We start from the raw sequence: 12,759 nt of genomic DNA on the forward strand, positions 1-12,759 counted from the left end.
AAGTAAAACCCCCGTGTAAGTATGAATGGGGCGGTGCGGTCGATTATAGTACAAGCGTAGTATATACAACGTTCCGTAAACTTTATCTTGGCACAGAACGGGCCCTCTTCGTCACAGTCAAGGTCGGGCGATCGCCGTCTGCATATAAGACTCACTCTGCCTCTTGAGTATGGCAAGAGCTGTCTTCAGGTGATTGACAGAGGTAGTGACGAAGATATTTGTCGCTAGCAAAGCTTCGTTGTGAGCCAAGCCAGGTGAAATCACTAACAAGCAGGAATGCGCCGTCAGTACCCCTGATACAAGCGCAATCACTGTCATCCCAGCTGCTAAATCCCTTGTTCGCAGGGCCAGGGAATTATTGCAAACTGACTGACGCTCGTCGATATAAGCCGTAATGCGGTGAGCCGACACTGGTGGCTTAGAGTTCGAAACGTCTGTTGGAGCGTATATAATGCTGCTCAGTTGCCAAAAGGGGCCCGATGTGCCCTCCGGCCCGCCACGGCCGTCCACATTGAATCGTGCGCGGCCATACGCGACGAAGGCTCTCCCCGGCTCACCCGCCGCGACGCTATCAGCTGATCGAATACATGCTGTTCATATGGGGGTGGCGGAGAGGAGGGGATGTCTGCGTCCCGCTCGCCATTATTCGTCAAGTATGTGTCCATCGAGCGAGAGTGAGTCAGTGTGGGCACTTGGCCAGGGAAATTCGTTGAGATGGTGATCTCTGCTCGCACCCAGATATTTTGTTCATCGAGCCAGATAAGTTGGTGGGATGGCGAGGCGCTTTGCACGCGAATAGGCCTTTCTACTCTAGGATGCGGGTTGAATAGGCCCAGAGGAGAGGAGTGGCCCGGATGAGAGATGGGGCGGCGCGCAGCAGAGCAATCGATTCTTCGTTCAGAGGCACCTTGGCGAATGCCATTCCCGGGTGTTAAGTCTGCTGGATGCTGCATATTGCCTCGTTCACGACGGTGCCAGTTCACGCCAGGTGCTATACTAGGCGACTTCTGTCGGGACGACGGCACCGGCTCAGCGGAGGCTGGCCGTGGAGGATGGCTTGGCAGGCCATCGAATGCTTCCAGTGGGAATGCTGAATAATCTAACTGTATACTGGGTACGCCCGAGTAAGGATTCGTGGAATGGGGCCGGTGAATGACAGGCGGGCCTTCCAAGGACGACAGGTCTATTTGGTCCATTTGGACGGGGAGGGTGAGCATAAGCCGTTGTCGATCTGGGGAACGGTAACAGGCGAAAGGAACAAAAAGATCGAGGAGTTAGGACTGGCCGCTTTCGTAACTATATTATTATACTAGATCATACCCGGGCCCCTGCCTAGGACAAGTGGCACGGCCGAGTACGAAGTCGTGGAGGCAAGATTCCAAAAAAAGCGATGAATACGACGATTAACGGAAGGGCCAAGTGGATCGCCACACACAAAATGCGTATTTGGCAACAGAAGATGTTCAAGAAAGCATTTAGGTTCAATCAAGCAAACCCCTGCGAGACAGGTTGCCCTATTCAACTTATATGGTCACACCTGGGTCCAACGTCGGACAATGCGTTGAGGCGGTGCTTTATGCAGCTTCGAGTCCTTTGCGTGCTTCGTCCAACAGAGAGAACAGCACAACCAAACCAACACTTCTGCGCCGCCCCATGCATCCAGGATCCATAAGTGGATTCAGCCCTCTCCTCGGGATCTGGTGATGGGGGCCCTCAGGCTAAGGCACCCTAGATGCCGATTCTCCATCTCGGGGCTTCTCTTCCAGTGGTCGATCAAACATGTCAGACTGGGAAAAGTACAGTTGACACCGCAGAAGGCGTCCCCTGCCCTTTGATTATGCCCTGCAGGATTCTACAAAATACCCAAACTGACTTAGTAGCGCGGATAGGGATTTGGGGTCGAGTTTCATGCCGAGGATTCGGTATACTCCGGCAAGTAAACAAAAAAAAATATACGCTGGCCAGTAAGAATGATCCAAAAAGAAACGGATCAAAGCCAGTCCCTGGAAAAAATGGGGGGAATTGGATTAAGTTGGGAGGGTTCAATTATCGCCACCACGTCCCTTTTCTCCGCGCCGAGCAAAGAAAAGCACCTCCAAGAGGAGGGAAGGGTCCAAGTGGAAACATCCCATAGCCTAGAGAATATCGGGTGGAAATTAGTTAGTTAGCTTCTTTTCAGTCGGTCAGCAGGAGAGGGAAGAGCAAAGCCTTGGGGCGACAAAAGAACATCAAACACTGCCACGGCCGCTCTTTGTCATCGCCGCGCCATGCCTCATCATCCATGGTTCGCTGCCGGATTACCGCAGATATTACTTAAAATAATTCTACTAGTTAACTAGTTCTCCCCCTCTTTCTTCATTTATTATGATTATTGGTCTTTCTCGGTTAGATCTCAACCGGTTGCGATAGAAGGCATATCTACACTTGGATACCAACAAGACGGCGCATTTCCCCATACATATACGCAGTTGTCCACTAAATCGGGGCACTAAAATTCTCTAGATCGGGCAGTGTATTTGCAACAGGAAATCTTTAGCGAGACCACGAAGATCACTCTTGATCTCCTTCCGTGACCTTCTAGAATGTACACAGTATGTCGCTGACAGTACATAATGCGCTGAGGTATATCCAGACAGACTCGATTTTTTTTTCTTTCTTTTTTTCACCTTCTTTTGTTTCTCTCTCGCGCCTTGGCCCGTAAGGCTGGCAGTTCCACGGCATATAAGAATGTACAGAGCGTAAATAGAACTGGATACGTTATGTACTGTGCATGTACACAGTACGGGGGATGCAAAAAGTTTGAAACTCGCCGCTTGACTGTAGGATTCGACCAACTACACTTTGTAAACCACACTTTGTATAGATAAGTCTTGACCACTAACTACACCACCCAGCAACCTCAACAAAAACGTCGTCCCGGCGACCTTCCAGTGACAAGTTATTACTAGTATTCCATCACAGCCGGACGCCATATCCAACTAGTAGGCATTGCATATGAAACATCCATGAGTGGTAAGGCCACATGAGTATGGACATACATCCATTAGCACAGTTTTATAGTATAGTATTAGTAATCCTGATCTGGTAACTAGCTACCTACTATCACTAGTAGTGACCGTCGAGTGGGAACCCGAGCACGCACGCCGCGCGTCGATTCGACTGCTGCCTCACTTGGCCCTCTGATCGCGCGCCATGATCGTGCATTGGTGCGTTCGAGGAATATTACTCCATGCATTATTGGACATGGGGTTAGTACTATGCAACAATGATGTCTAATTATACATATCCATTTACTTTGCTTTTTTTTTTTTGTCTTGTTTCATGTTGATATCGAACCCGGTATATTGTGATTCGGCAGTACGGTACATATCCCGAAAAACACCACACACTACCTACTAGTGCTCCATACCTCTCGTAGAGTAGTACAGATTCATGGACCTTACCTTGGTACTACCTACCAAAATACAATTCCCTAAATAGGTAATACTAATTCATCCCGTGTCAATCAGTGCACTTATTTTCCAACATCTCCCATAACTCATTCCTAGATACCTCCTATCCCTTCATCAAGGGGGCAAACAAAAAGAAAAGAAAAGAAAAGAAAGAAAGAAAAAAAAGAAATATAATGTGTCATGTCCGAGGCCACTTCCCACAGTAATCAACCCGAAACCTGCGCCCCCAGATTGGAATCGGAAACCGACATCTCATCTCATCCCTGGCAGATTCCGATCTGCGACGGGCGGGTCCTTGGCATGTGTAATGAGACGCAGCGGTTGAGAGGCTAATTGGGGGCTGAAGCGAATCTGGGGAAGGTTGGGTACTCCTGGTTGATTTGGCGATCTCGCGTAGGCGGAGGGTTTGGGGTCTGGGATACTGGGGTTTGTATAGAATGAGGATTGAGGATTCTGGAAACTGAGTATACTGTAGTGGTTGCACTGGGATTGCTCGAGTTTGTGACTACAGTAATCGAGGGTACTTAAGTGATAAAAAGTTGTCAAAGCGTCATGGTTTACATTAAATCGTAAACAGCGACCAAACTGCTCCATATCTGCGAAGCAGTCCAGAAGCCAAGCCAAGAAGAGTAATACAGAAAAAGAAAAATGAGGTATAAAGAATATGTGAAATATGAAGCATATGAAGTCAAATGGTATTAACTCTCCCCCAAATCACACCCAAAACTAAAGACAAACCCCGTCCAACTCTGGTATCATTCACATCGAACGTCCATTACTAGATTCCCCCGCCTGCAGCGGAGCCGGACTCACGAGTGAATCGGGGCTACACTATGGACAAGAAGGGAATTTAGGCAAGGAAGAAAGCGGCGGCAGCGGCGGCACCGGCAAGACCGAAGGACTGGCCGAGGGTGTTGGCAGCACCGGTGAAGAGAGGGTTAGGGCCGGAAGAAGAGGGGCTGGGAGCGTGGTTAGTGGGTGGTTGTCTTCAGGTTTGGAAGTGAAGGAAAACTTACGTAGCACTGCCGCTGGGGGCAGGGGTTCCGATCACGGGGACGGAAGAGCTCTTGCCGGGGGAGACACCAGTGGGAGTGCCAGCGGGGCCGGTGATGGTCGAGTAGGTGACGGTGGGAATGCAGGTGGTCACAGCGATGACGGTGGTGCCCTGGCTAGGCTGCTGAGGAGGCTGAGGGATGACGGGGCTGCTGCTGGAAGGCACAGCGGGGACGCTGCCGCTGCTGCTGGGGCCCTGAGAGGGGATAACAGGGGAGCTGCTGGTAGGGACGGCAGGAGGAACAGCGGGGGTGGTCTCCTCAACGGGAGGAACCTCAGCAGAGGAGGTCTGGGCAACGGGGGTCTCCTCAGTGGTGATACCAGTGGGAGTGGCGATCGGCTCAACACCCTCAGGGGTGGAGGTCTGACGGCCGGGGCAGTCGGTGACGGTGGGAGCGCAAGAGGTGATGGTCACATCCTCAGTCTGGTAGACAGTGTGGACCTCGCCGTTAGGGAGAGCGGCAACAAGGCCGGCGAAGAGAGCAACGGTGGCAGCAGAGAAACGCATGTTGACTGTAGGTTTTTGTTTGCACGAGAGAAATCTAACCGTCAAGGTTGATTGATTGATTGTTGTTTAGCGGTGGGCTAAAAAGAGAGTGTGGGTAGTTGGTTGGTAAAAAGAATGGCTGACCGAAGTCAAAAAAGTTGATATGCTTCAAGCAGGAAGTTTGGACTTGAGAGAAGGAACGGATTGAAACAAAACGAAGGAACGGATGGGGGAGTCTGGAGGCTTTGTATGAACCGGGAGATTAACCTGGAGATCGTCTCAGGGACGAAAAGGGGAGAGGGGACTGCAGGCGGGTGGAGAGCGCTGCAGATACTGGCGTTACTCTATCAATTGGTGAACGGTAATGCGGTGTGTTTCTCTCCAGGAGAAACAAGACACCCTCGACTAAACCCAATAGATGAGTGAATGGGGCCGCCATCCTCATGGGGCTCGTGGGATGGCGGCTTGACGCACCATGGTTGGCGGATGTGGCCGTCGCAAAGAACCACTACCAGTGGACTAGTAATGGACTAGTTTTGTGATTAGCTTCGCTGCCACAGCTGGGTTCCAGTCAATGCTTTCCACTGCTTGGGTTCAGTTCAGCGCACCGATGATCTGTCGCTCACTTACTGGATTCAGTTATACTCACGAATAGCAAAAGATCATCATAAACTATTTACTGGACTGTAATACCCGAGTATTTTTATCCCAGACACATAAACCCTCCTCCTCGGTACTAGTAGAACGTAGAATATGAAAGACTCGGGATTCCGAGATTGTGTTGCCGTTACACAATTGTCATTGTAACATCCAATCCCGCTAGCGGCATGGAACCCAAAAACCCCCCGTCCGGAAATTAGCCCTGCGCCCAAACAATCCTTGCGTGATACATCCATGCATCCTGGGGCAATTTCAGGGGAAGGGTATTTTCATCGGCCAAGCCACAAGGACGTTGAACAACTCCCGATAGATGTTTCAGGTTTCGGGTCAAGCCAATCAGGGTCCCATACAGAGATCCGTTCCTGACTCCAGGCTCCACTTCTTCAAGTCGCCAACAGCCCGCTGTGGCTCTTGGGCTCCACTCATGGGCCAATGACTTGAATATTCAAGGCCCAAGTCCCAGTGGGTCCGCCCCACTAACCCCTGTCTCTCTGCTACGTACCATTTTTATCGCGATTATTTTTCTCAATGTGAGGTAGGAACTTAGTAAGTTGCTACAGAAATGATCAATTTTTGAGAAGAAAATTTTCGATTCTTTTTGTAACCATCGACTACGCGGGAAGAGTCTATATCCGTTATCCATCAAAGTCACAAGACTCAGGAAACAGGGTTCCAATCAATTTTTTAGTATCATTTGACCAATGGTGCTCTGACTGCATGTACAAAGTGCTGACGGCCGGTTCCGTTCGCAATCCTCAAGGATCACGCACATGTAAAATCTCCGAACAGGGGACCGACATCCATTGTTCTCGCCACACGATTGTGTTTCTCCGAGTGCAGATTCTTCATCTCATCCCTGTCCTCGTCGACGGTCTAGAAACGCAGCCGATGTATCTACTCAGCCCTGTTAATTACATGAAGGAAGCTTGGCTGATTTTGCTTGACTAGACCCTGGCCGGCGTCATTAATTGCTTATTAAACGCTAAGGACTGCCGAAAAGGGAAGGAGAGCGTTGCAGCCAGTGACAGAGGGCAGTTAGTCATACTATGATTCGTTTACAACCCTGGGCAGCGTCATTAATTGCTTATTAAATGCTAAGACCGCCAAGGAGTGAAAGAGAGTGTTGTGCACTCGGTTATACAAGGATTTGTTTACCTACACCCCTGGTCGGGCCTCGCCTAGCTAGTCGATATTCGCGTTGTATAATGTCAATCATAGCAATAATAGGAACTTTTTTTATAGTACCGAATCGATTAGTCGTGGTTCGAGAGGATCCCATATGTTCACGCGAGACACAATTTGGTTTTCTCTCGGCACCTAGAATTGGAGTGATTGCGCCATCAAAACCTAGACATAAGCTATGAGAAGCCTTCTGGGCCTGAGAACGCTGAGACATGATTGTCGACAAGGAATAGAGTCTGGTAGAGTTATCAAACTATTGAAAAACCTATTGCACTCCAAACCTTCTCCGGAATATTTTGTGGGTACAAACCACCCAGGGAGTTCATGAGCTTCTTTTTTTAGGACTCCTGTCTTCTGGATAATCGATAAAGAAAGGGGTGTTCATCTTTCTGCAGAATGTCCACAGTTCAGGGGGGGCCTGCTCGAAATTGAAACCAGTGATAGGTTGATTGTCAATCTCTCAACGGAAGGATATCATCTGGCATAATCCCGTTGCAGCCAGGTAACCGAGAAGAATCAATCCTCAAAGATTGCGCAGACTCTATGGACGGGTTTGGAGAAAACATATTGGTGTGTTCACCCGTTCGCGCAACATAAGGCGGTTAATTGGGTTCAGGGCTCCACCGATCAACAGGGGAAAGGTTCAATGATTCATGGCAGTCTGCACTCTCGATATGCGCGTTCTACCCCGGGCGTAGACAGTTCGGACAGCCATGGCTTCCAAGCCGCTACCCCGGTTTTCAAGTTGCGAGTCTCACGTCTCCTAATCTCGTCCTTGAACCCCGAAGGTTCGTGGAGCATGACGAGCAGAATTAAATGGGTGCTATGTATAATATAGATTGGAAACCCCATATTCAGTGCCCGAGATGATGCGCACGCCGCACAGAGAAGCGCACGAACAGAAAGCGGTGCTAAGTCGGTGCCCGAGTCGCCGTTTCCCGCTCATTGTTTCCCATCATCACAGGAAACCGGGTGATCCGGTGGGGTTTTCTTGTTGAGGATCGTCCATCGCCGCGCGTCTACCAAGAGGGGTTCTTTCTGCTTTGGACGCATTTTCTCGTTTGTACTTGTCGTGTTTATAATGTCTTCTCTCTAACGGTGACCAACAAAAATGTAGAGAACATGGCAATGTAATAGCGACGATAACCGGAGCAGACCCCACTCAGACGCATCGAGTTAGTTCGTGAATTGTCTAAACGAGGCAACATATGGAATTCCGCGATAATGGTGGTGTTATGACCGATATTGACCAGCATACGATTACGATAAGTCCCTCTACATCGTCACCGGACCATGATTTTTCCTCGGGGCCTGCACGGATGCTATGAACTACTTCCAATTCAGCGTCACTGCTATTATTATGACGCTTCTCCATCTTGGATGGCGGTGCACTTATGGGGAAAGGCTATTTTAAGCATGGTGGTGGGTCGGACTCGAGATGCACGACGAATCAGTCTTATTGCCATATTGTCCAGTGCTTCCGTGCTTTTCCCGTCTCTCTCGGTCATTGTGGCGTACAGGAGCTTGGGCATGAGCTAATAGTGGCTATATGATGTCAGATTCAGTGGATAAGTCTGGAGTTGAGCTGGTCTTGAACAAGCTCACCGTCACAGGGCTGAAAGCTTTGATATTGATGGATATGCAGAAGTGTGCATTTAATCGATCATCTGCCGACATGAAGCACGTGCTCTTGGCTCACAGAGGAGAGGTCTATGCGTCTGCTCCGTACATTGGCTGACGCGTTCAATTTCTCCTGTGAGGTATCTTCGATGCAAAAGTACTGGTCATCCTCTGGACTAGTCAGACTGTTACTAGTCATGCGATTCATCTGAGTAGACCAGGTCATGAAAACTACTACTACTGCGTATTGTATACTGATGTGAAGCGATCGTGGATGGTTCTTCGGAACCGGATAGTGCGTCACTTAATTTGGAAGCTAATCATAATGATAAAAATTCCTGGTCAAGTTCGGTTACGATTTCAAGTTAACAAGCATTTCATCAGAAAAGTGGGGGATGATGTAAAACATTGGCCATGGAGTTGTTTGAAAGTGAGACTAAAATGAACACAAAGATACTAGATTGGTCTTAATTTAGTCTATTACCGAACGGAAATAGAAACCGACAGGCTTCTTCCTGCACGCTAACTGCGGAGGAATCTCAAGAGTCGCATCTATTTTTGTGGTTAATTTAGGAAATTTTGATTAGAGGAAATTTAATTAATTGATTTTTATTTTTACCCAGGACTCTACACAGCATTTCCTCTTTTGTTTCTTCTTGGAGTAATTCGGATCAGATACCCAGTATTGAATGTGGTTCCGTGGTATGTAGACAGATTCTTTTTTTTCTTTCCTTCCTTTTTTGGGGCGCCTGTTCATGGATGCCTAAAAACAGGTGCCTGAGGGTTCAGGAACCAGATCACGCTACGAAGGGGAACCGACAGACGGATGGATCTCAGATACAAACCACACGGACAGAACTCTGGGACCTAAAAATTGCTTCTATGCTCAAAATGGAGTCAGTCCCTGAACTAACAAGGTTGATAGCATATAATAATAGCATCTGAGGGAACGCAGGGCCGCTGAACAAGCACCAAGACCCAAGTATCAAATAAAGAACGGTCTTTAGGCGCCTTTTGAAACCGACTGGTTCCACCGAGTCAAGTCAACATCGTCTGTCCGAGTGTTCCACTGGCGGAGCCTTATGATTGGCACTAATCCCAGAGAGGGATGAACCATGGAATATTATTAGCTGATTGAAGGTGCAAAAAGGTCAAGAGTTACAATCTTTGAGTCCAACCGCCGACGAGCCTTTTTTAGCCACTTTGTGATTGACTGACGGACTAACAACTTGACCAAACGGGCCCCATTTGAATCCTTGACTCCAATCCGGCTTTTTTCTCTCACACTCTCGCTCTTCTCCTCATAATCATATTAATTGAAACGCTTTCCGACCGTCATCATCTGCGTTTCATCCTCCATCCCTTCGTCTGTTCTCTTCTTTCTTCCTTTCTTCCCTTTTCTTTCTTCCTCCCTGGACTCCGACTACGGTCCTCCCACTACGACCACTTATCTTACATACTAAACGACCTTCTCTTCGTCCTGGAGTCGAGATCTTTGTTGTCTCGCGTCTAATCAAACATTCGCTTGTTTGCTTTGGATTTCAATTCTCATTATTTAAGAACTTAAGCTTACATTTCCCCTCCTCTTCCTCGCGCACTCGCTCTTCTGTCGCTCGATCAACGAAAACCAACCCCTCTTATCGCAGTCGCCTTGCCGCGTGTTCAGCCCCACGGTCGTTCTTCCGAGCGTCCAACTTCTCATTATACCAATCATCCTGTTACTTTCTCTCTCTCTATCTCTTGACTCTTCATTCTTTTTTATTTTCTTTCAAGGTGTCTAAATCAAATACCGCCGATCTGGCTACCTTGGCTGACCCAAACGAGTTGTTCTTGCCCGGGGAGAGGCAAGACAATCTCGCCATGTCGACACCCGCGGTTCCCCTCCTCAAACCGCCCGTGCCGGGTAATCGCAACAACAGCAATGGTCCCCGACCCCCAAAGCTCACCTTGGGGATTCCCCCGTCACCCAACGCTCGTCCCGTAACCGGTAACGGTATACCGGCTCCGGCGCCCGTCCCAGCGCCCGCTCTAGCCCCCGAAGTGCCACAGCTCCAGCGCCCGTCCACCCGCCCGGCGCCCCCGCAACTGCGACTTGCGACCCCGATGGGCAGCAGTAAGAATATCCAACAAGTCAATGGTCGCCCAGCTCCCCCGCCTCTAGCCACCAGTGGGTTGAACGAACCGAACGGACACTCGCGGTCAGGTAGCTTCAACTATTTGGATGGAAAGGCTAGTGGCCCCGCATCCGCTTCATCATCAAACTACTCGGCGTTGTCGTTCGCCATGGGTCTTCGGCAACCACAGGGGAGCACTCCGGATCCGTCTTCTGCCATTAGTTCGGTTTACTCCGATCGGGAAGGGGGTGTGCAGATGGAGCGTGACAACAGCGTAAATGGACTGGTTCCAGATCTCGACAAGCTGAGCTTAGAAAAGGGCAGGCCACTGGACGTTGACGATTTGGATGATGAAGGCTGGCTCGCGGCCAGTGAACAGAAGAAGATCGTGGAGTTGGGCAGTCTGGGTGAGGGTGCAGGAGGTGCGGTCACTCGTTGCAAGCTCAAGGAAGGAAAGACCGTTTTCGCGTTGAAGGTGGGTTTAATATACTTTCTTGCTCTTTCAGAGGGGGTTTCAACCTTCATGCTCTATTTCCACTCATCACTAACTGTGCGATTGTTATAGATTATCACAACCGACCCCAACCCAGATGTGAAGAAACAGATTGTTCGGGAACTCAACTTCAACAAGGACTGTGCCTCAGAACATATCTGTCGGTATTACGGTGCATTCATGGACAAGTCTACCGGCACAATTTCGATCGCGATGGAGTTCTGTGAGGGGGGCAGTCTAGACAGTATCTACAAAGAAGTAAAGAAACTAGGGGGTCGAACAGGAGAGAAAGTGCTGGGTAAGGTCGCAGAAGGCGTATTGAACGGTTTAACGTATCTGCACAGTAGAAAGATTATCCATCGAGGTATGTTCGATTTTACTCTCAGTGATCAATGTAACTCATGCACTGACAAGAACACAGATATCAAACCGTCCAATATTCTCTTATGCCGCAACGGACAGGTCAAGCTATGTGATTTCGGCGTTAGTGGAGAGTTCGGCACCAAGGGCGATGCCAATACGTTCATCGGCACCTCCTATTACATGGCCCCCGAACGGATCACTGGTCAATCTTATACGATTACTTCGGACGTCTGGTCTCTGGGCGTAACGCTACTTGAAGTTGCCCAGCATCGCTTCCCCTTCCCGGCCGATGGAACCGAAATGCAGCCCCGTGCTGGGTTAATCGACCTCCTTACATACATCGTTCGCCAACCGATTCCTAAGTTGAAGGATGAGCCGGATAACGGTATTCGCTGGTCTGATAGCTTCAAGTACTTTATAGAATGCTGGTATGTGACCCCATCTGCGTTCGCATTGCCCGCGCGGTGAACCTAACTTTCCTAGCCTCGAGAAAGAGCCTCCACGAAGAGCGACTCCATGGCGGATGCTGGATCATCCTTGGATGCTGGACATGAAAAACAAAAAAGTCAACATGGCGAACTTCGTGCGACAGGTGTGGGGTTGGGACAACTAGACTTTCTCCGCAGCAGCACTCATTCCTTTGCAACAACCTCCCTCCATGCATCTAATTGCTACTCTCCATCATAATATATCGCATCTTTACGGTCCCTTCTTACGCTTACCAGTGGCTGGCCGTTGGTTGACCAGGTTGTCAAAAGCATACGATTTGTGATTATGACGACGCTCATTTACCGCATTGCAACGTCTACCGTTACTGGACTCATGGAGTTGGGATTTATTTTTACCTGATCATGCATGTCTTTCTTTTATTTTGCTGATCCATGTATCACGGGCAGTTGTATCCGCCCTCGTAACCTCGATTTTGTCGCCAGCCGAGGTCTTTGCACAAAACCTGCCAGCGGTCAGCGGCGCTGACGCTTCCCGGTTTCATCCCTTGTTTTCTTGCTGCTTCCCTTGCGACACGAATGGGAGAAGTTGTTATTTAGGTGTTTTGTCTTTATTTTCATACCATCTCATATTTTCTCCGGGCCTCATCTCTTCTTCAGCACATACATATTGTATAGGCTTGTCATTGGTTTTGTTTTGATTCTGTCATCCAAGAGCATAGCAACTGTGAGATGGACACAATCCTCTGTATATCGGCAGATTATAATCCATACAGGAAGTCGCGCAGAATATCATCAACAGCATTTTTGTCGTAACTGTTCCATCTCATTCATTAGATCCTTCGCCGATTATTCTATGTGGCCAAAGTAATCAGGCAACTAACAAGGT

The 12,759-nt window shown here is 49.0% G+C and overlaps 4 protein-coding genes across 4 annotated transcripts; 2 read left to right on the plus strand and 2 right to left on the minus strand.

Annotated features, from left to right (window-relative positions):
* Positions 1–458: 458 nt before the first annotated feature.
* BDV37DRAFT_284038 (uncharacterized protein) lies at positions 459–1,196 on the minus strand (the record flags this gene model as incomplete). Its single annotated transcript, XM_032087426.1, has 1 exon — positions 459–1,196. One exon carries the CDS (start codon positions 1,194–1,196, stop codon positions 459–461), a length of 738 nt encoding a protein of 245 aa, XP_031940365.1.
* A 2,978-nt stretch (positions 1,197–4,174) lies between these two features.
* BDV37DRAFT_147594 (GPI anchored serine-rich protein) lies at positions 4,175–5,133 on the minus strand. Its single transcript, XM_032078916.1, has 2 exons — positions 4,469–5,133; positions 4,175–4,411 (listed from the first exon to the last, which is right to left on the minus strand). The coding sequence occupies exons 1-2, from the start codon at positions 5,011–5,013 to the stop codon at positions 4,303–4,305; spliced, it is 654 nt and encodes a 217-aa protein (XP_031940366.1). The 5' UTR covers positions 5,014–5,133; the 3' UTR covers positions 4,175–4,302.
* A 1,682-nt stretch (positions 5,134–6,815) lies between these two features.
* Positions 6,816–8,778, plus strand: BDV37DRAFT_250991 (uncharacterized protein). Its single transcript, XM_032082240.1, has one exon. It carries the CDS (start codon positions 8,128–8,130, stop codon positions 8,371–8,373), a length of 246 nt encoding a protein of 81 aa, XP_031940367.1. The 5' UTR covers positions 6,816–8,127; the 3' UTR covers positions 8,374–8,778.
* Positions 8,779–9,841: 1,063 nt separating this feature from the next.
* On the plus strand, positions 9,842–12,759 carry BDV37DRAFT_147638 (dual-specificity mitogen-activated protein kinase kinase). The gene is made up of 5 exons (XM_032078917.1): positions 9,842–10,227; positions 10,279–11,043; positions 11,134–11,425; positions 11,483–11,852; positions 11,908–12,759. The coding sequence occupies exons 2-5, from the start codon at positions 10,315–10,317 to the stop codon at positions 12,035–12,037; spliced, it is 1,521 nt and encodes a 506-aa protein (XP_031940368.1). The 5' UTR covers positions 9,842–10,227; positions 10,279–10,314; the 3' UTR covers positions 12,038–12,759.

The sequence above is a fragment of the Aspergillus pseudonomiae genome (genome assembly GCF_009193645.1).
Source record: "Aspergillus pseudonomiae strain CBS 119388 unplaced genomic scaffold BDV37scaffold_43, whole genome shotgun sequence".
Classification (NCBI taxonomy): Eukaryota; Fungi; Ascomycota; class Eurotiomycetes; order Eurotiales; family Aspergillaceae; genus Aspergillus; species Aspergillus pseudonomiae.